The 21,053-nt window shown below is 61.8% G+C and overlaps 2 protein-coding genes across 3 annotated transcripts; one reads left to right on the top strand and one right to left on the bottom strand.

Annotated features, from left to right (window-relative positions):
- Nucleotides 1-838: 838 nt before the first annotated feature.
- On the bottom strand, nucleotides 839-4,891 carry IL10RA (interleukin 10 receptor subunit alpha). Of its 2 annotated transcripts, none has more exons than XM_086626867.1 (7): nucleotides 4,828-4,891; nucleotides 3,510-3,630; nucleotides 3,206-3,384; nucleotides 2,726-2,892; nucleotides 2,233-2,387; nucleotides 1,945-2,065; nucleotides 839-1,819 (listed from the first exon to the last, which is right to left on the bottom strand). In XM_086626867.1, exons 1-7 carry the CDS (start codon nucleotides 4,889-4,891, stop codon nucleotides 839-841), a joined length of 1,788 nt encoding a protein of 595 aa, XP_086482993.1. The 2 variants fall into 2 exon arrangements, with proteins under 2 accessions (XP_086482993.1, XP_086482991.1); XM_086626865.1 differs by having other exon boundaries at nucleotides 1,945-2,069; nucleotides 2,237-2,387.
- A 5,538-nt stretch (nucleotides 4,892-10,429) lies between these two features.
- Nucleotides 10,430-20,027, top strand: TMPRSS13 (transmembrane serine protease 13). The gene is made up of 13 exons (XM_086626781.1): nucleotides 10,430-10,450; nucleotides 15,703-15,874; nucleotides 16,204-16,305; nucleotides 17,033-17,155; nucleotides 17,244-17,373; nucleotides 17,650-17,742; nucleotides 17,832-17,875; nucleotides 18,142-18,301; nucleotides 18,435-18,607; nucleotides 19,060-19,158; nucleotides 19,432-19,574; nucleotides 19,726-19,878; nucleotides 20,013-20,027. The coding sequence occupies exons 1-13, from the start codon at nucleotides 10,430-10,432 to the stop codon at nucleotides 20,025-20,027; spliced, it is 1,428 nt and encodes a 475-aa protein (XP_086482907.1).
- Nucleotides 20,028-21,053: the final 1,026 nt, after the last annotated feature.

The raw sequence follows: 21,053 nt of genomic DNA, 5'->3' as shown, positions 1-21,053 counted from the left end.
GCGAAGGCACACTGCCCTTTGCTGCCGGGGAGAGTCCGTGTCTGAACACAGAAAGCGCAGCTTGACCTTAGAGGAGAATGTACAAACGAGTAGGTCAGATGAGTAACACCACATCCTTTCTGTATTTACAAATTAAATAGAATAAATAATGTCTGTATGCAACAGTGGCTGAACATGGACCATAGTGTGGGCAGGGCTGCCCTGGCTTGTGCTGGGCTTGTATGGCAGCAGCTGCACACCCCCCCCCCCCCCATTGGAGGTAGCCGGTGGCTGGGGTCTCTGCAGGGTCAGGGAAGTCCCTCATCCAGCCAGGGCAGGAGCTTCGTGCTCCCTGCAGCAGGATGGCTGACGTCAGGCTGCTCCGCGCTTTCGGGGTCTGTGTTGTGAAAGGTTGGGACAGCATGTGCTGCACCGACGTCAGCTGGAGGAGCCCAGCACTCGCCTGTGAAAGGGGGAAGTGGGGAGGGGAAGTGCAGGGCTGCTGGGGAGGGCAGACACACCAGGATCACCCTTTGGAAACATCCTGGTGTGTATCCTTGGGCTCGGTGGTCAGAGGGGGAGCGAGCCCTTCCCGCACAGCCCATCCCTGTGTCTCGTTTCCTTTACACACCAGGGACTGGCTGGATGGACGGTGTGGGGTGCGCTGGGGCTGCCTGCAGCGGTGCTAGTCCCAGAAGTAGCTAAGCTGGTGCTTCTCGGGCGAATCTCGGCCGGGTCACCGCTCAGTTTGATGTGTCAACATTCAGGGGTCGGCAGTAGCTTATGGGAGTAGCTGCGCCCCATGGGCAGTGGCCAGATGAGGTAGCTGGGTTGGCATGTGGGGCTGGCTCGGGGCAGCTCACAGGCGGCTGTCCTTGCTGTCCCCACCGAGCAGGCTCAAGGGGTTGATTTGCAGCCTGAGCCACTCGTTGGTGCTGAGGCTGGAGATGCGGGGCAGCGTCCCCAGGAGCTCAGCATTGAAGATGCTCAGGTCCAAGGGAGCTTTCAGGAGCTCGGGGCCAGCTTTAGAGGCCAAGGGAGCACCCGGAGCCCTGTAGCTCAGCAGAGTGGGGGCTCCGGGCCCCACCTGGCTGCAGAAGTCCCAGACGGTGGTGGGGTCCTGAGGGGCTTCCCACGGAGCAAGATCCTGTGCGTGGCTGCGGGGCTGCTCAGGAGAGGACTGCTTCAAGTACCCTCTCACCACAGCCAGCTCGGAGCACTCTACATCCAGCACGATGTCGGTGCTGCCTGGGCCCTGCGGGCATCCCGCACAGCCTGAGAAGGGCCTCCCCTGGGCTGGGTCCTGCTGTGGCTCCACTGTGCCCTTGGACTGCTGCAGGTACCCACGGAACTCCACGTCTTGCTGGCTGTCCTGGCCGGTGGTGGAGGAGAGGCCGAGCTCCCCTCTGTGGGTCTGCCTGGGCTCCGTGGGGCTGGTGGTCCCGCTGCCGGAGGGGCACGTGGGGCGAGGGCAGGTGCTCTCCCAGCCCATGCCACTGTCATCACCAGTGGGCAGCTGCTGCCTGTAGCCCTGGGGCTCGGGGGCCGAGGAGCAGCTCAGTCCGGAGGAGGAGGTGCGCAGGCAAATGCCACTGTCGGTGCTGGTGCAGCTGTTGTCTCCGCTCCCCACGGTGCCCGGCCCCAGCAGGCACACTCGGTCCTCGGGCCACGCTGGGAGCTTCCAGTCCCGTTCCGGGGGCGACTGGGCTGTGCTGGGGCTGCTATCCTGCTGGGGCTCCTTCTGGCCCAGGAACAGCTGCTGGATGGGGTCTGCATCCGGGCTGCCTGAGGACGGGGGCTCCTGCTCCCCCCAGAGCGAGCTCTGCTTTATGAAGGACTTCTGGGAGGGAGAGAGAAGAGGTAAGTGAGCCACGCTCACCCCTGCTCATTGCCTGCCTCTCCCGGCAGTGACCCAAGCCTGCGCCCTCCCCCAGCCGCACGGTGCCGCGTGCCAGGCTGCCTTACCAGGATGGACGGCGGCCTCACGGGTCTCTTGATGTAGGTGCAGGCCAGCAGAGCGCCCAGCAGGGCCAGGGCCAGCAGGGTGACGAAGGAGGAGCTGACGATGCTCAGGATGAGCTCTGCACTTCCTGCGAGAGAGGATGTGCCCGGTGAGGGGAAAGGCAGAGTCTCGGTGCACGGAGCACGAAGGTGCTGCAGCGGGAGTGCAGAGCGGCTGCCCTGGCACAGACCCTGCGCCCCCGGGGCCAGGAGGACCCCCCAGTTCCCCCCCTTCCCTGGCTCCCGCAACACTCACTGTCTCTCTCGCTGGTGGTGATGCACTGCTCATCAGTGCGTGCGGCACGGTTGTGCCGGCTGGCCACGGCGGGCTCCACGCTGATACAGTACTCCGTGTCCCAGAAGAGGTTGTTGATGTTGAACTCTGGGGCCTTCTCCACCAATTCGTACTGCAACGAGCAGAGCACGGGCTGGTACCTGAGAGCCCCTGGCTCCTGCGGGAGCCCGGGGCCCTGTGCTTTCCTCCCTCTGCCTCCTCCTCCACTGTCCCCTGGGGAAAGTCCCCAGGGACTTAGCAATACGTCTGACAGCAGCTAGACCCAAATTCCCAAAAAGAGTTGGGGAACCCACTGCGATAAAATGTGCAGAGAAATCTCTCTGTGATATTGTGGCTGTAAGAAAGCTCAATATTAAGTTTTACAGAAGACTGCTTTAAAAATGTGTTTTTCAGCTTGAGCAGCACTGTGTGTGACAGATGGGACAGCACGGGACCAGCAGCTCATCTCACCGTCCGATTGTCCTGCGCCCTCCTGACGTACACCCGGTATCTCCTCGCGTGCTGCTGTATGTCGTCGTATCTCACGGTGCGGTTCCCCACCCTGAAGAGCAGCTGCAGCTGCACGTGGACGGTGTTGCCCGTCACAGAGAGGCTCTGGCCCGACAGGCGCAGGCTGGCTGGAAAGCAATGGGTTGGGAGGACACGTTAAGGTTTTTCTCCTCTTTGCAGCTCTGAGAGCCTTTGCAGCTCTGAGAGCCTTTGCAGCAGCTGACTGAGCTGTGACTGTTCCTCGCAGCCGGTGCCACCTCTCCTAGGTTCGTCCCATCCCATCCCTTGGCCCAGCTGCCCTCCAGGAAGGTAAGGAGAGAGAGAGACATCCCTGCTCTTGTCTGTCCCAAAGTTCTTCCCCAGAAGCTCGGCGCCCTGGCCTCTGCCGTCCCCGAAGCCTCCTGCCCCTGGCCACGGCGTGGAGGCGGACACCCGACCTACCTTCCTGCGGGGAGAAAGAGTTGGTCCTGTGCCACGGCGACGTGTGGTTTCCAGACACGGCCCTGACCCGCGCGTAGTAGCGCAGGGCAGGATCCAGGGTGTAGTACGTGAGGTCACAGTAGTGCTCTGAGATCTTCATGCAGTTTGGGATGGCCGTCCAGGAGGAATTTGTGCCATAGCTGCGGGAACAAGCGCCTGGGGTGAGAGCAGTGTGGGCAGGTGCCAGGGACTCAGTCCTCACCGCTGTTGGTACCAGAGCCAGGGCAGGGGCCCAAGCCCCTTGCTCCCGTGTCGCTGTACTCACACTTTGTGCTCCACTTCGTAGCGGACGTCACTAGGGGGGTCGTGTCCCGGCTCCCAGCGCAGCAGGTGATGTGCTACCTGTGCAGCAAAGCGCACGCGCGTGGGGCTCGCCAGCTTCTCACCTGTGGGGCCGAAGGCGGGCATTAGGCGAGGCTGTGCTGGTGCCCCGGGAGCTGGGCAGAGCTCCTCGGGATTGCCTCCTCAATGGTTCGGCAGTGACTGCCCTCCCACCCACCCGAAAAACAAAAGGATTTGCCCAGGCCTGTCGTGCTTCCACATTTCAGCGTTTGCTCATCCCCCACTTTCCCTTCCTCTCTCTTCTGGGGAGAGCCCAGCTCAGCCCGGCCAGGAGGATCTCGGTGCTTTTCTGGCCGAGAAAGGAGCCTGTCATATTTGTATCCTTGACCCCCCCACCGCCCTTCACCAGCACCTGGGTTTGGATTCAGCCTTCCTGTTGTGCTCATCTGCCGTCTGGAACAAACACCCCTTTTCACACCTCCTGCCTCAATTTCGGTGTTGTCACCTGGTGGCTAAGCATGGCTAGATAACATCTGTCACCCTTTCTGTGCTGGTTTCCTCAGCAGCCGCTGTCTGCCAGCAAACAAGGCAAACTACAAGGGTGTGTAGTGATAGGACAAGGGGCAATTGATTTAAACTGAAAGAGGGCAGATTTAGGTTAGATATAAGAAAGAAATTCTTTACATTGAGGGTGGTGAGGTACTGGAACAGGTTGCCCAGAGAAGTTGTGGATGCCCCACCCCTGGCAGTGTTCAAGGCCAGGTTGGATGAGGCTTTGGGCAACCTGGTGTAGTGGAGGGTTTCCCTGCCCATGGCAGGGGGGTTGGAACTAGATGATCTTTGAGGTCCCTTCCAACCCAAACCATTCTATGATTCTATGATTCTATGAAACACTGAGCCGTGGCCAGCAGCAGAGTCCCGCGCCAGCGACCGGGGCACTCCACCGCAACGCGAGGCACGGTGCGCCGTGCTGGTGGAGGTAAGCGTGGCTGATAACTGGGGACTGACGCGGCCTTTAGGCTCCCAATCAGTGAAGAAAGGCGAGGAGTGAGCAAGGAGCCCTGGCTGTGTCCCACTCCAAGCGGGCAGGAGCCTGCGGGCATCGCCAGCCTGAGCACTGACTGGCCGGCGAAGGTGCCCGAGCCATAGCTCCGAACCGTGGCACTCCCCTCGCCGCCTGCCCCGTGCCGGGGCTGGGACCTCAGGCACGGAGGGAAGCAGGGCAGCCCGCCGGGAGCCGTGGGGCTCAGACAGCGAGCGGGGAGCTGAAGACCAGCGCAGTGTGAGCAAGAGATACTCACCATCTGTCCGCTGGGCGAGCAGCAGTGCCGCGCACAGTGCCAGGGCTGTGGTGCAGGGGGCCATGGTGGCTCAGCATCCTCTGCGGGCGCGGGGCTGGCTGAGCAGGGTGCAGAGCTCTGCTCGGGCGGGCGGCGGGCGCTTGTTTTTCCCCTGAGGGTTGGCTCAGTGACGTCTCGGAGGCGTTAGCGCAGTGGGAGGAAATTAGCTGTGTAGTGACTTCCACTTTTCTCTACTGGCCACCCACTCACCCGCAGCTAATCTCACAGCCCGGGCTGGGTTTTCCTATCAGCAGCCCTAAAAGGAGAGCTCTGGGGGCTTTTCTGAGCAAAATGGTTCAAGGAGTAGAAACAGGGAAAATAGGAGTAAACCATGTGTCTGCCTTTGCTGCTTCGTTATCAAACGAGATTTTAAAAGCGCAGTACCAGGGGTGAGTGTTAGCACCCAGGATGATCCATCACAGGGATTTTACTGAGCACAGCACCTGCACGTGTCCCCTTGGGCTGACGTCCTGTCCTGCCAGCAGCTGAACCAGCCTGGGAGCCCCAGGAAGGGGATTCTTGCTTTCCCTTCCTTTGGGCTGAGCCTGTACCCTCCTGCTGCAGTCTGCAATTCACTTTTCCCTGTTTCTGGGGCTGAGTGACAACCTCTGATCTATCATGTGTCCTGCAAACGCTTGTGCACGTGGGTGGCATCACAGGTTCTGTAGTTGGGTGCGGTGGAGGGGCTGTAAGCTGCCCTGGGGGCTGTCAGCCAGACCCGGGGCCGGGAGGGGCGTGATGCACGTGGCTGCGGGGCTCTGGCCGCGTCCCCGCCTGCCTGGTGATGCTGGCCTCGGGTGCTAGGACCTGAATTGCCACCGAGCAGGCTCCGAGTCCTCTGCTTTGCCTTCTGGCAGGCTGAATTACAACAGAGCTTGCTTCAGGGCTTTCCTGGGGCTTGTGCAAATCCAGAAGCGCTCATGTGGTGGAGATAGATTTGTCTCGAGAGGAGGAATTTCCCACTGGGGAAGTAGTGGAAAGGGCACCGATGAAAAGAGCAAGAGAAACCGAGAGTGCGCTGGACAGCCTCAGAAAGCTTCAGAGCAGTCCCTGGCATGGTGGGCGTAGAGGCACAGGACCTGGGTCCCTTGCCACAGCAGAGTGGCTCCTCAAAGAGCCATCTGAAATGTCTGAAGTGGGAGACTTCTGCTTTCTTCCCTGACTCTGAACGGAGTCTGTTCCCCGATTTATCCTTCCTGCTAAAGCCCATGGGCTTCCTCCAACTCGTAGCCTTGTCAGAGCACCAGCAACTTCGTCAGTGGCAGGGAGGGTGCAGTGGTGCCCTGAGCCTGGTGGCAGGACCCCGGGCACAGCGTGGTGGCAGGCCTGGCTCTCGTGGCACCCAGGGACACACAGGCTTTGGCTCCGCTCCGCCGGGGCCATGGGGAACACAGACACGGGGCGGTGGCACTGGGTGCCCGGCAGCGGGGAGCAGCTGTTGCTCTGCTGAGGGTGGGGGAGGACAGCTCCAGCAAGCACATCCCCTCCCGGGCTTCACCCTGGCTCGGCTTTATTCTCCCCACTTTAGGAGACCAGCTGATGTCCGGTCACTCTGCTGTCAGCTCCTGAGTCAGATCTGGCAGCCACTGAATTTAAAAGTCCTGAGATGATGCACAGCCCATCCCACACAAAGCCACAGCTTGTTTCTTGTAAAGGAATGAAAATCAAAAGCAACGGGACCGAAAATGAGGAAGGAGGAAGCCTGGTGGAAAAGACACTGCGGGGCTGGTGCTGCAGGTAGGCGGTTCAGAGACTTGGGAGAAATGGTTGGCAATTTCAGGGAAAATGAAACAGGATGAGGAGAAGTGATAGTTCTGCTGAACGCTCAGATGGTGAGCGGCACAGCTGCCCCGCGGCGCTCGTGCTGGCACCCCAGCTGCTGAATGCCACGGGAGGGGCGAGTGGGTTTCTGCTCCACCATGGACCTCTGTGGGCTGCAGGGGAATCTCTGCTCCGGCCCCTGGAGCACCTCCTCCCCCTCCTTCACTGACTTCAGTGTCTGCAGTCTCACGTGTTCTCACTCCTCTCTTCTGCTGCAGTTGCACAGGCTTTTTTCCTCCCTTCTTAACTCTATTGTCCCAGAATTGCTACCACCATCGCTGATGGGCTTGGCCTTGGCCAGCAGGGGGTCTGTCTTGGAGCTGGCTGGCATTGGCTCTATCGGACGTGGGGGAAGCTTCTGGCAGCTTCTCATAGAAGCCACCCCTGTAGCACCCCCTCCCTCCCCCCAAAACCCTGACACACAAACATGATACAGAAATGCCACTCGGCATCCTTGAGGCTGCAGAGTTCATGCCTCCACGCTACCTTCGCTGCCATCAGCTCTGCCGCCAGGGGTCCCAGGGACGGAGCTGCTGTCTCGCAGGGAAAGGAGGGCAGATGCGTCTTCCCGGCCCGAGGCACGTGGGCACAGCAGCCCCTGCCCAGCACCCAGCCCTGTCCCGCGGCCGTGTGCTGTGCCGAGGCACCCCGCAGCCCCGGCACCGGCGGGGGACCTGGCGGTAACCACGGAGGAGCTTTGCGTCAGGCGTTGCTGACCGCTCGAAGCACCGCGTTAGTACCAAAGCGTCACAGAGAAGAGCAGCCCCACGTTTCCAGTGTCGGCAGGAGAAGTTTTGAGTTCATGGGTCAAACCAGGCCTTGAGAACGCTGCTCAGTTTCCTTTTCATCTTCAAAATAATTGACTAATCTTTGAATAGGAATAGCTGTGTTTTTCGTAGCCTGGAAATCACCTGAGTCAGAATTGCTCAGCAGGTCTTTCCCCAGAGCTTCTGCAGCTCCTCTTGGGGCAGCGAGGGCTGGGACCTGCAGCCACCCTGGCCCTGCACCCGGGCCTGTGCCCGGCTTCCGCCGGGACCCTCCTGCCAGCCGCCAGCCCCGGCCGCCTGCTCAGCGAAGGGGCAGCCCTTGTCCGCGGGACAGGCTGCAGGGCAAAGCACGTCCCCGGCTCCGTCCTCCCACCTGCCTGGTGCTGCTCCCTCGCACAGCACCCACATCCTGGAGCCGCCGCTCTGGGGCTGGGGCTGAGGTTGCTGCAGGCTCAGCAACACCGACTGCTTTGGCACAGGCAAGGCTGGAGCGGGGCTGGGATCCCAGTGGCCCCGAGCCCTGTGGGTGATGTAGCCGACCCCAAAATATCCCCTCGTGGGTCACCGAGTCGGCTGGGCAGAGTGGCACCACTGCAGAGAAACCCAGCCTGGAGAGCACCTGGCAGAGTTGGTCTCTGCTTTTCCCAGCCCACCGCCGCTGTGGACATCAGGGGCTTTGCCCAGGGTGGCAGAGGGTCATCCAGCCCCAGAGGGACAGGCACCGTGCAGCGCAGGGCTCGGGCTGGGGCCGGAGGGCTGGTTGTGCGCGGGCACAGCCCTGCCGCAGGACAAAGAGCTTTGCCTGGAAGAGCAGAGTCATCCTCTTCCCTTCCCCATCCGCTCGTGCCTGGAGGTTGGAGCAGAGGAGCTGCCAGGCTCTCCCGGGCTGGCAGAGCTGGCTCCAGCTGTGCACGCTACTAGCGCCTGGGCTCACAGGAGGGGTTACTGGCAAGAAAGCATGAGGATTTCACCTGGGAGGTGTTGCGCGCTCGTGACATTTAACATCGCGTTGCCGGGGTCGAGCCCGGACACACGGCGCTCTGCAACTTGCTTTCCGTAGGTGGCTTTGTAGAAACACTGTCACACAATCATTCCTGGAGCTCCTTTCTGAGAAGCTCCTTTCAGAAGAGGATGCGGCAGCCTGCGCAGACATGCAGGCAAGACCAGCTCCGGGCTGTGCGGGGACGCAAAGGTGCAAAAAGCAAACAAAAAGTTGTTAGTCCTGCATGGGAAAACTCGAGGTGTGTGCTGCAGAGCGAGGGCTGGCTCAGAAACCGCCCTGGAAGCAGGAGAACCCCAGGACAGGTGGCCTGGCACGTGGCCACCACCGGGGAAGCGTGTGCCTTGTGCTGGACCTGCCGGGGCAGCGAGGCCCTGGGTGGGCTCGTTGGAGAGAGGCAGGCACAGGGCTTGGCAAGGACCTTGCCGGAAGAAAACAGGAGTAAACGCCAAGACGAGGATGGACTTGGGAGTCAGTCTTCTCCTCTGAACTCCCCAATCTCGGTCTCAGGCCACTTGGGTTTGGCCCTGGGCAGTGCGTGGGACAAGGGTAGGAATTGACTCCTCTGGGAAGGGACGGGATGGGGATCCCTGCGGCAGGGTGGAAGGGACAGCAGGATCTATCCCTGGCTTGTCAGCTTTGAAATCAAGGGGGCTTTGAGGCAGGTTTCCTCCAAACTTGGATGGCCCTGCTTGTCTCCTGCCCTTCCCATAAGCAGCTGTGGGTGGGGAGCCGGATGAATAAAGGACTTACGCTATGAATAATGCCAAGAGAAACGTGCCTGGAAAAGAGTGTCAGGATGAGGCTCACGGGAGACACTATGCCACTAGACAGAGCCCCATGGGATCGAGCCATCGGACAGGATGCCTTCCTCCCTGCCGAGCCACGCTCTGCCCTCGTACCACCTGGTGCCAGCCCTTCCAGGCAGGAACGGGGCCATTTCTTGCAAGGACCTCTTATCCCAGAGGCTCCTCATCCACACACTAACCAGAGCTGGGAGCAGTCTGAGTTGCACGAAGCACCAGCTGCATTCCTGGGAAACCGTCCCACCTCTGTGCTGTGCCATGCAGAGCAGAGACCGTGGTGCAGCCCCGGCCGGCAAGGAGTGTGGGCACAGGCTTCCCACCAGCCGCTCCTCCGGCAGCCAGGGGCTGGGAGTGAGCGGGGCGAGCAGCACTGAGGGACGTGCGAGAGAGGCCTGGGCATCTAACAGCACACAATGGAGCTGGGCTTTTTTCCTTTTGACCTGGATATTTTAACCTGTTTCTCCCAAATGTGAGTTCTGGGTTAAGCAAAGCATCTCCTGGCTCACACCCACAGAGGACGCAGGAGACCGCTGCTTTCCTCTGGCACAGTGCGAAAGCGTCGCTCCCTTGGCAAAGGAGTGAACAAGCCTCCGGAGAAACTAGAGGGAAAGGGCATTCCGCTTCCCTTGAAACAGGGCCTTCTGGGCTTCCTGGTCACCTGGGGCACACGAGAGGGTTTTTGCCAGCGTTGGCACGTGGCTGCACATTCGCCCCCCCCCATCCTCAGCTGGCGCTCGCAGCGTTGCTGGGCACGCAGGAGAGAAGGGGCAGGGGGCTGGGAGAGAGGTGGGGAGCCCGCAGCAGTCCCTGTGCCCGGGATGCCGCCCTCGCCCAGGGCCAGACCTGATCCTTTCCCAGACCTTCGGCCGCAGCCGGGGCTGCTGCTGCCACCCCTGCCCAGCGTTCCTCAGCGCTGGCTGGGGCCACCGGCAGCAGAGGCGGGTATTTTGCAGGCTGCACCTGGAGCAGTTGGGAAACAGGCAGTAGTGGAGCCGAGCAGCAGGTCGGACTGGTTTCCCTCCGCACCCGGAGCTGGCACTGACGTACGAGCCCGCTCACCAAACAGATCCTGCCCCGTCCCCGCGGACCCGAGTTCGCTCTGCACCGCGCTGCGCAGCGAAGGATGGCTGTGCCGGAGCTGTGATCCCAGCCCAGCCCTGCAGCGGCCGATGGACGGGAAAACCTCTCTGGTAAGGCACAGGCAGCTCCTCCAGCTCTGACCCAGCAAGGGGTCCCGGGGCTCGCTCCGCGGCCCTACAGACCCACTTTCCTTGGAGTTTCTCCCTCCTGCTCTCAGGACGTTGCCTTCGCAGCAGCCTGTTGCTGCCAGCGGGGAGGAGGATGTGGGGCGAGCTGCCTGTGGGGCTGCTGACTCCGGCACCCCCTCAGCACACGGAGGGAGGAGGACTGCCACCGCCTTCCCAGTGTCAGCCCTGTGCCGGCAGCGGAGGCGTTGGAGATCCTGACACTGCTGCTTTTCCATGCTGGAGGGGATTTGCGAATGGGGGGGCTGGCTGGCGGGGAGGGCTGGTGCTGCCTGTGGGAGCTGGTGCCGCTTGGCACCCAGGGGAGCTGCGTGTTCCTGAGCCCTCTGGCACCTCCTGCCAGCACGTTGGTAGCGGCGGCAGCACGCAGGTGGCCCCGGCACCCTCTGTGCTCCCTCACCTGCTCTCCTGGCAGTTTTCCCTGTGCTCTTTTCAGCCTGGGTTGACCAGGCCCTGCTCGGTGTCGGCCGTGGGACCTTGCTGAGCACCCTGTCATGAGGAAAACATCCATCCGTAGTTGGGCACTGGGCTCAGCCTGCCCAGGCGAGGCAGCGGGTAATTACCGTGCTGAGTGCTGCCGGCTGTGCCAGCGACGTCCGGAACGTGCAAAGCTGGCGGTGACGGGGCGGATGGGGCTTGAGGGGAGGCAGGGCCAGGTGTAAAAACCACCTTCTTCCTGCCCCTTGGCGTACAGGTGCCTCAGAGGCAGCGAGGAGCAGGGCAGAGTGGGCTCGTGCCGCATCCTGGCTGGGTCCTGAGGAAGAGACAGCCTGCCCCAGCACCACTTTGCAGTGCGATCCCAGCTCTGGGTGGCCCCAAAAGTGGGCAGCAGCACTGCTGCGAGAGCAGGGCAGGAATTGGGATGCCCATGTATGGAGACCATTGCCCAACATTGGGCATCCCCACTGGGTCACCTTAGCTTTGTCACTTGGATTAAATGGGCCATTAGGTGTCCCAGGTGCCACCCTCGGCTCCGCAACTGCAGGAGAGTCACTTCATCTTTCTGTGCCTCGCTTTGCCCATCTGTGGAATGGGGTGAGCAGCGATTACTCACCCCAGAACATTTTCTGATCTCTGCCTGAAGGGCAGCTCACATTGGCACAGGGCAGCCTGTCCCTGGCCAGGTCGGGTGGCTCAATTGACACGGCTTGTCGTCCGCGCCTGCAAAACGGCCCTTGCCTGCCTTGGGACTGCACTTCCCAGGTGTTGCCCCTTTATGGCATCCGGGTCTCGGCACCATCCTCCTGCAGCTCCTGCTCGGTTTGCCCCCGTGGCCCTGCCCAGCCCCACACCGTTGGCAGCCGGGGGAGCGAGACCGGCGATCCGGGGGGGGGCTGTGGTTTGGAGGGGGCTCTGTGCCCTCCCGGGAGACACCACCGAGCCGCTGCTCTGCTGTGGCACTCGAGCGGGACGGGTGTCGCAGGAGGGAGCGGGGGCTTTCACAGGGCTTTGTCCCAAGTGAGCGCGAGGACAATGTCGCTGCTGTGTCCTTGCTGAGCGAATCTGCCGCAAGCAGGTGAAGGAGCCGTTCCCAGCAGAGAGTGGTGGTGAGGGGCGGGCTGCCGAGCCCAGCTGGGAAAGGTGATCACCTATTTAGGCAGCTTATTTAAGCCAGGCTGCTTCCCTCCCCTCTTGCTGCTCCAAGTCCTGGATAGCTGCTGTGCCCTTCTGCTCCTGCGAGACATGGCTGGGCCCTGGCTCTGGTTGCAACACTCAGGTGTTGCCCGGCTTCTTCCACTCTCCCTCCCACTCCGAAACTGCGGGTGCCTGCTGGCTGGTTTCCCTGCCTTCCCTCTCCATCATGCCTCGATCCCAAGCTTGAACCCAGCCCAGACCGCCTTTCCCTGAGTGATCGCCTTCCATGGCAGGGAGTGGAGCCAGAGGTCAGTGCACATGGCACCTTGTGGGACGAAGGGGACGGACGGGCTCCTCTGGTGCTGCCGCCTGTGGCTCAGGGGCTTGTCCCAGCTCTGCTCAAAGCCTCGGAGAGGAAGGCCAAGAAGGAGCGAGGTGGTGGTTGCGCTCACGACAGGTTTAGCGAAGGGCTGGTGTTGCAGATGGGCACTGGCCACTCGTCCCCAGGTAGCCCGGGCCAAGCACGAGGCCAGCAGAGCTGGCCAGGAGTCCCCGCTTATCCTCAGCATCCTGCGTCCCCGCAGCCTGAGAAAGGAGCGGGCTGTGCCCCCCACACCCAGCGCTCAGGCACCAGCCCACAGCAGCGCTTAACGTTCCCGCGGCTGGTGGAACGTTTGCAGAGAGGACGTCAGAAAAAAGGCTCAAACCGCAGCCACGCGTGTGAGAGAGGCATGGCTCCGCGTCTGACTTTTACTCAAAAGCCAGCAAAGGATGAGTAAAGGTTTTGTGGGCAGCAGTCGCAGCTCGCTCGCCGGGGTCATGCATGCTCCTGAACAGAAACATCTTTGTAAAGCCGGTGCTGTTTGTTCTCTGCTCCGGCAGCTGTACAGCAGCAACCAGTTATGCTGGTTACCTGGAGCCCGTGGTAAGACTTCTGCTAGCTTCTGCTAAAAAAATAAACTACTTGGACTTTAGACTTTTACGGAAACGAGTAGCTGATGGTTCACCTGAGTGTAAGCAAGGGCATGTGTTCTCTGCTAAGGGATAATAAGGGTGATTTAACCTATAGTGAACTTACGTGTTAATTTGAAGTGTTTGTACACTGGAGGTAGAAATGCTTTAGTATCCAGCAGCACTGGCTCACTGGTGAAGCTGGGCTGCGTTTGCTAGTGCAATGGAAAAGTTTGTCCTTAACAGCATTGTAATGCTGCTGATGTGACAACCGAAGGGTTACACTTGCTGCAGAAGGAGGCATGTGAAATATCAGACGTGGGGATAGCACATGAATGCCAACATTAGTGATACTGCCTGGGTATTTACAAAGCCTCATTTACGCATAGACAGGAGAAATTCTTTTCCTAGGAAGGGTTCCTGGCATCCGCACGTTGCTTTGTTTCCTCGCAGCGGCGGCAGCTCCGGCTCCCTTGCTGATCGCGTACGCTTCCTAACAAGGGGCACGAAGGGCGCCCAGGGGTGTTTCACAGTGCAGCCGTGCAATACTTGCTGCGGGAACTTGAATCCCATCAGCATGACTGCTCGGACTCACTAGGGGAGGATGCTGCTGTGCTCTCCCCAGCCCTCCCAACTGCTGTGCCCTCAGCCCCGCAGAGCACGCCGAGGGGCTCTCCTGGGCTCTGTGGCACCTTTGGGAGAAGGCGAGCCTGCAGCACGGCCGTCCTGGGCTCACCCACATGGCTGCTGTGAAATTTGGGTGTAGGGACAACAGGCTTCAGCTGCCAGCTGAGCAAATTCAGGCTCCTTACAGCTGTCTGGTGGGGAAGGAGTGAGCAGGGGAGGGTGATGCTGTGAAACAGGAACTGCCTCTGCTCCTCCCTGTGCGTGCAGGAGGCCGGGGAGCTGCTTTGTCCCCAACGCGGCAAAGATGGCCGGGAGACGTTAGCAGTGCCTGTGCCAAGGGCCCCATGGGCAGCGGGAGGAGGTCTGTGCCGGGGGGTGGCCCTGCGCACCCCACCGCTGGCCAGGGCGGGTGGCTGGGCAGGCTGCCCACAGCCCGGGGTGCTGTGCCTGCCGGCTCCGCGGCTGATGCGCCCGGGCGGTGAGCGGTCGCTAAGGTGCACTCAGAGAGGTGCCGCGTCCCACGCCACGTTCGGTCGGGGCTGAGGCAGACCCTGCGCGGGAAGCACGTGCGTGACTCACGGGATAATGCCCAGGAAGTTACAGCACTGCATTGCGAGAGAGGGCACAGCCATATTTACAAAGCATGAGCCTGAGCAGGCTCTCGACGTGCTCATTAGGGCTCCTGAGTCCTGGCAGGAAACACAAGGGCAGAGAAAATCCAGCTGGAAGGGGCAACTCAGTGGTGGCAGCAGCTCCTGCCATGCTCCCGCTTGGCCCTTTCCAGTGCTGTGCACTGGCCCAGGTGCTGCTCGTTGGCTTGGCACGGAAAGGGATGTTTTCCGGTTCTGGGGAAATGTGATCTCTAGCAGCTGCGGGGCCAAATATCAGAGAAGGGTGCAGAGAGCTGTGTTGGAGCCCACCTCCTGGCCGGGGAGCAGTCGGTGCCCGGGGAGGTGGGCTGGGGCGCGGGTGCCGGGCTGGCTGTGCTCTGCTGCCAAAGGATGGTGGCTCCGCTTCTCCCCGGGGTGTCCCTCCTGCGGGACAGCAGCGACGTTGTCCATAGGGACAGACAGCGCCTGGATTTGACTGGCTTCCCTCGAACAGCCCAGTGCAGACACGGTGGGCTGTAGTTGTGTGGTGCCGGGAGCAGTGCCAGGAGGCAGCGTGGGAAGCACCTGTGGGCAGCACCAGCCGAGAGCAAAGCCCAGGCCAGGCTGTCGCTGCCATGTGCTGGTGATGCCCTTGCAGTTTCGGTAAGGCACAGAGCTGCTTCCTCTTGCCAAAGATGTATCTGAGATTTTACAAACGGCAGACAGAGGAACCAGCCTTTATTGTGGGCTTTGTGCACAGGTCCTCGCTGAAGGAAAACAAGAGGCTTTTGCCTCTGGAGCTGATCGAAGCTGACGGAGCGCTTCAAAGCATGTGTCTTGAGGAAAGGAAACAAATACATATTCTTTTGCAAATTCATGGATCAGGAGTGACACAACTGCAGAACAGCATTCCAGGGTGCAGGACGTTTCAGGGCTTGGAAAACACCGATTATTAAGTATTACTAAATAACAGCTGGAAATTGCACTGTATTTTTGAAATGGCTAATTAAGGATAGATGCATAAATTGGGGCACTAGCCCTGTGGAACTGGGCCACGGCATGACTGACCTGATGCCAAATACCCAGCTGATTGCTCTGATCAAAGCGATCAGTTTGGGAAATTTGGCTGGCAGCCACCTAAAGGGGAAAAGCTCTGTGGCAAGGAGGTCTTCATCCATCCCAGATGGGATATGGCTCAGGTTTTGTGGTACAGAAAGAGGCACTGCACTGGTAACTCTCCCTGTGGTTCACGGTACTGTGGAGGAATAGCCCCCAGTGTCTGCGGCTGGCTGGGCTGGGGAGCTCGGTGCTGTGCCGGGGAGCTCGCCTCTACATCGCCTTTGCCTCCACGGCTGCCTGGGCGGTGGGGTGGCAGCTGCAGGGACTCTCTGGTGGGTGGTGGTCACTGCCAGTAACGGCCTCATCTGCTCGCAGACCACGGCATCGCCCAGCAGCATCCCTCCCAGCCTCCATGCCTCTGCAGCCAGCAGCATCTTCAGTGCCCGACCTCCGCAGCCTCGAGAAAGCGTCCTTGGCATTAGCTTCAAGCCCTACAGTCCGGAGTCCTGCCCAGCCCCAGCGCCCTGCACGACCTGTGAGAGCACACGTAAGAGGATGGTGCCGAGGGTGGTCTCTGGCCACCCTGGTCCCAGTCCCACATAGCGTGGGGAGGGAGGGAGGCAGAGAATGGCTGCCTATGCCCACAGCTGGCACAAGCCTCAGACTGGTGTTGCCCTGGGGGTGTGAGGGGTGCTGGGAGCAAGGGAGAGGTCAGTGACTGTGGCAGGATGGGGAGATGGCACGGGGCAGTGCAGGGTGTGCATGGCCCTGCTCTCCCACAGCACCTGGGTCCTCTGGGGAGCCGGGGAGCTCCTGGCACATGCCAGCAGCAGCAGGCAGCTGCTCCCCTTGACCTTGCCTCTGCCCTGCTGCCAGGATCCTCCATGTTCAGAGCTCCCTGCATGAGCCAGCGACGGCTTGCGCTCATCTTCTGCATTTCCGTCCTCATCGTGCTGCTCATCGCCCTCATCCTGCTGTGTGAGTGGGGTCCCGGCCGGGGCAGCTCAGGGCTGTCTGGGGGGTGAGACCTCAGAGGGGCTGGGAAGTGCCGCAGGGAAGCCCGTGGGGCAGGAGACTCTTCCCATTCCCTGGGTGGTCCTGACAGCTGTCGGACAGGCAGCAGGAGTGGGGCTGCTGGGGAGGGGGTGTGGAGGGAGGGCCACCCTTGGGGCTCACTGCAGTCTCGGGGGCGGCCCCACGCTTTCCTTCTCTGGGCTTGCTTTGGTGGGACACCCCCGGCAGCACCCACGCTCGCCCCCCCCGGGGTGCGGGGTTGGCAGGCAGCACCCGTCAGCCAAAGCGCAGTCCGTAGGCGGAACAGGCACAGAAACCCGGGGAATCGCTTTAATTTTCGTAACGTCCAGCTGCTGGTTCTCCAGCTGCTGTTGCTGGGGGGCTCGAAGCATTCGGCGGGCTGAAAGCATCTTTCTGCAGGAGCAAGTTAGACACGGGTTAAGTGAGAGGCTTGTGGCAACTGAGCTGCTGCTGCTGGCTGGCATGGGGGGATGCCCAGGGCTGGCCAGTCCTGCTGCAGCCCTGCGCCCTGCAGCTCTCTGCTCCCAGCTCCGACGGCAGCCCTGTGCCCAAGATCACGCCTGGCCTTTGGGAGTGCCCCTGGCTCCGTGCGGCTGGGTCACAGCACCCTGGCCCACCGCGAGCCCCTGCCACCGGCCCCAGCCTCACCACAGCGTGCGCTCCCTTCCAGTTATGTTCTGGCGGTCGCAGACTGGCATCGTGTACAAGGAGCCGGCCGAGAGCTGCAAGGACAGCCCGGTGCGCTGTGACGGCATCGTCGACTGCTCCCAGAGGAGCGATGAGCTGGGCTGCGGTGAGGCACCAGGAGCAGGGGGACGGTGTGAGCGAGGGGAACCCCCGGGGTGCCGGGTACTACTCACCCGCCTGCTCCGTCCCCGCAGTGCGCTTCGCGTCCGACGAGTCCTTGCTCCACGTCTACTCCAGCACCGAGAGCCAGTGGCTGCCGGTGTGCAGCAGCGCCTGGGACGACTCCTTCTCCAGAAAGACCTGCCGGCAGCTGGGGTTTCAGAAGTAATTCCCTGGGGATGGGTCGTCTTGCTCGGGTGCTGGGGCCATGCCAGCCTCCAGGGTGTTGCTCTGGCCCTCCTGCCCTGGCTGAGTGTGCGGTCCCCTGTCCTTCTCCCCCAGCATTGTTCTTTTTCGCTGCAAGGCTGCGTGTCCAGCACTGCTCTGGGTGGACATGCCCCCCAGGTTTCACATGCAGAGCATCTTTGAGAAGGCAGGGACTGGGCAGGTCGGTGCTCGGCGAGGAGAGACCCTCACTGCCTCTCTTCTCTTCCCTCCCAGTGCATCGCAGACCGAATACATCCCCCTGCACGTCTCTGGCAAGAGCCTCACCGTGACTGATGAGCGAGATACCATCCAGCAGAGCCTCAACAGGTACCGGGCAGCGTCACCTCCAGACCCTGCTCCAACCATGGTGCCGCAGGGTGGGGGCTAAGGCCGCCTCTCCCTCTTCTCTCCTGCAGCTCCCAGTGTCTCACAGGAAAGTACGTCTCCCTGCGATGCACAAGTAAGGAGGCTGGCTGGCCGGGCGTGGGGCCAGGGGTGAGCCAGGCCACAGACACGCTCAGGAGCGCTTTGCTCCTTCCTCTGCACAGGGTTGGGCAAACAGGGCGCTTTCCAGCAAACTTTCTGGGTGATAGAAAACTACAATGATGGCATTCGCATGGTCTCCACTGGCCCCTACGAACGTACTGAGCACCACCGGCGCCTGCGGGTGGTGGGGTGTTGTGCCTCCGGGCTTGCTTCCTCTCTCAGCCCTTCTCTCCCCTCCAGCCTGTGGGCAGAGGATTTCTGGCCGCATCATCGGAGGAAAGGAAACCTCCATTAGCAAGTGGCCCTGGCAAGTCAGTGTGCAGTTCGGGCCGATCCACATCTGCGGCGGCACCGTCATCGATGCGCAGTGGGTCCTCACCGCAGCCCACTGCTTCTTCATGTGAGTGCTGCTGTGGGCAGCTGCCCGCAGTGCTGCCGCCCAGCCCGGGGGCGCTGGCTGCTGCACAGTGCTCAGCCCAGCCCTGTGCCCTGCATCTTACTCCCTGCTGAACCCTCCGCCTCTCCCTGCCCAGGAACAGCATGAAGATCCTGGACGACTGGAAGGTGTATGGCGGGGTCTCAGACCTGAAGCAGCACGCAGAGGGCATTCCCGTCTCCCAGGTCATCATCAACTCCAACTACAGTGACGATCATGACGACTATGACATCGCTCTGATGAAGCTCTCCAGGCCACTGACGCTCTCAGGTGAGGCTGCTGGGCTTGGCTGGGGCTGGTGTTTAGGGGGACAGAGAGCGCCTGGGGTGGGCAGGAGCCAGAGGCAGCTCGGGTCCCCTCGGAGCCATCCCCTGGGCTGCATGGGGCTGCTGCCAGCTGGAGCATCCCGCCCTGCTGTGGCCGCACAGCTTTCCCCTGCCTGTCCTGTGGTCAGGATCTGGCCCATCTTCCCCTGGCAGGGCCCAGCACACACACAGCTGTGGGCTCGGCGGCACAGCCAGGACCGTGCCCCTCGCCGTGCCTCACGTGGGCATTGTGGCGAGGGGCCGGCAGAGACCGTGCCTGGGTGGGTGCAGAGGGGAGCACTTCCTGCACACCCCACTCCTCCCTAGCCGCAGGGCTGGTGACTACAGTGGCTATTTTGCTCCTGGGTGACTCATCTCTCTCGCTCCTCGCCTGGTTTTCACCATGACTCCCTCCAGCTCAGGTTCGCCCAGCCTGCCTCCCCATGTACGGCCAGCGGTTCCAGACCGGCAGGTCCTGCTTCATCACTGGCTTTGGGAAGACCAGGGAGAACGAAGGTGAGGGCGGACGCCGGCTCTGCGCAGGTAGCTCCTGCGCGCCGCAGCCCGACCCACCAATGCAGCGTGCGAAGGAGCCAACGTGGCTCCGGCGTCGTCCGTGGCCGTTCCCGCGGCACTTGCCTTCCTGGCTGTGCGGCTCTGCAGAAATACGGCCCGCGAGAAACACCGGCTTCCTCCCGCGCTGCCGCGGAAATGCTCGGTGCTGCGGAGGGGCCGGGGATGGCGGGGGGTCGAGGCCCACCCTGCCCCACGGCTCCTCCTGCCTTCCAGATAACACGTCCCCCAGGCTGCGGGAGGCCGAGGTGAAGCTGATCGACTACAAGATCTGCAACAGCGACAAGGTGTACGAGGGCTACCTGACCCCGCGCATGATGTGCGCCGGCTACCTGCAGGGGGGGAAAGACGCGTGCCAGGTGAGCCGGGGGCACGTGGTCCGTGCCAGGCGCAGTGGCACGGTGCCAGCAGGGCTGCCCGCTTTTCCCATGTGCCAGTGACTGCTGGCTACGTACCGGCAGAGGGGCATCTCCCGTCTCCTCTCCTCACTGCTCTTCCCCTCTGTGCCAGGGTGACAGTGGAGGGCCCCTGGTCTGCGAGGACAATGGCCGCTGGTATGTGGCCGGGGTGACAAGCTGGGGGACAGGATGCGGCCAGAAGAACAAGCCCGGCGTTTACACACGCGTGACAAAGCTCCTCAGCTGGATATACAGCAAAATGGAGGTGAGGTGGCACAGCAGGGCTGTGCTCAGGCAGGGAGGCTTACCAGGTGGCCCCGGGTGCATTGAGAGGGGCCATGTCCCCCCCTAGCCCAGCCCTTGGCACCTCACCCTTGCTCTCCCCTCTCTCCCTTGCAGAGTGAGAACGACTAATGCCGGGATGGACCCTTGCCCGGGCTGTGCCTCTCCGGCTGGCACAGCCTCCTGCCCTCGGTGACTGCCAAGGCATGATACCAGCAGATACCCCCAATCTCTGGACTGTCCACGCAGCCAGGGACCTATTGCTGCCCCCACCCTCTGAAAACACAGCGCCTGCAAAGCGACTCTGCCCTCGCCCGGTGCAAGGGCGGCAGCCTGGCAGTGGCTGGGCATAGCGCCCGGCCAGCCCCCAGCCCGGCAGCACGTGGGGGGCAGAGGCCAGTGCCGGCAGCTGGTCGTGCCGGCTGAGAGGTGCCTCCTCACCCTGTGTCTGTGGTTCTTCTCGTGTAAATAGACGTGTCCGCACAGGGGTGTCACGAGTGTTTCCTGGCAGGACCGTGGCACACTTGGCGAGTGAGGGGCTGCTAGAGCTGCCCGTTGATCCAGAGGAGATTGCAGATGGAAGTGAGGAGCAGGAAAGCCGTGGGGTGCCCATGGCGAGGGAGCGCTCTCCTTTGCACGCTGCTGCCATGGCGCAGCTGTGCTGCCGTGGGGAGTGGCATGGGGTTCAGTCAGCACGGAGCAGCGGTGTGGCACGGTGCAATGGCGGGCAGCAGCTGCCCACACCTGCGAGGCCATGCTCCCTGTTTTCCCTAGGGAGGGCTGAGCAAAGGGGAGCCTCGAGGCACAGTTACACCTCCCTGGGGAGGTTTGCAGATGGGTTTAGGAAGCGCCTTTTGAATGATGTTCCTCCCTGTGAGATAAATACTTGTTTGTTTTTCCACGCCGTGGATACGGTCTGAGCAAGCACTTGCTCCCGGGACTGCTGGCCCGCTCTGCGGGGTGGCTGCGGGAGGTGTGCCAGGAGCCAGCCCCCGGATCTCACAGCTGCTTGTTCGAGGACTGCATGGCCAGCCTTGCCTCCCTGCCCGCACCGCAGCGGGGATGCTTGTCCTCCTGAGGAAACAAGTGCTCGCAAGTCCCTCTGGAGGCATCGAGGTGCCCACGGTGCCATGGGAGATCCCAGGGGGATGGTGTGAG

This window comes from Tauraco erythrolophus, chromosome 26, assembly GCF_009769465.1.
Source record: "Tauraco erythrolophus isolate bTauEry1 chromosome 26, bTauEry1.pri, whole genome shotgun sequence".
Classification (NCBI taxonomy): Eukaryota; Metazoa; Chordata; class Aves; order Musophagiformes; family Musophagidae; genus Tauraco; species Tauraco erythrolophus.
The sequence above is the reverse complement of the archived record's forward strand: the minus strand, read 5'-3'. Positions and strand labels throughout refer to the sequence as shown.

What these genes read in the sequence shown, in the direction of transcription:
- IL10RA (XM_086626867.1), bottom strand. Translation starts at nt 4,891, where the DNA reads ATGGCCCCCTGCACCACAGCCCTGGCACTGTGCGCGGCACTGCTGCTC. An exon ending in CTCTTTCTCCCCGCAGGAAG is followed by an intron (nt 2,893 to 3,205) that starts GTAGGTCGGGTG and finishes ATTGCTTTCCAG; the next exon opens with CCAGCCTGCGCCTGTCGGGC. An exon ending in GGGCGCAGGACAATCGGACG is followed by an intron (nt 2,388 to 2,725) that starts GTGAGATGAGCT and finishes TGCTCGTTGCAG; the next exon opens with TACGAATTGGTGGAGAAGGC.
- TMPRSS13 (XM_086626781.1), top strand. Translation starts at nt 10,430, where the DNA reads ATGGACGGGAAAACCTCTCTG. An exon ending in GAAGACCAGGGAGAACGAAG is followed by an intron (nt 19,159 to 19,431) that starts GTGAGGGCGGAC and finishes CCTGCCTTCCAG; the next exon opens with ATAACACGTCCCCCAGGCTG. An exon ending in GGGGGAAAGACGCGTGCCAG is followed by an intron (nt 19,575 to 19,725) that starts GTGAGCCGGGGG and finishes CCTCTGTGCCAG; the next exon opens with GGTGACAGTGGAGGGCCCCT.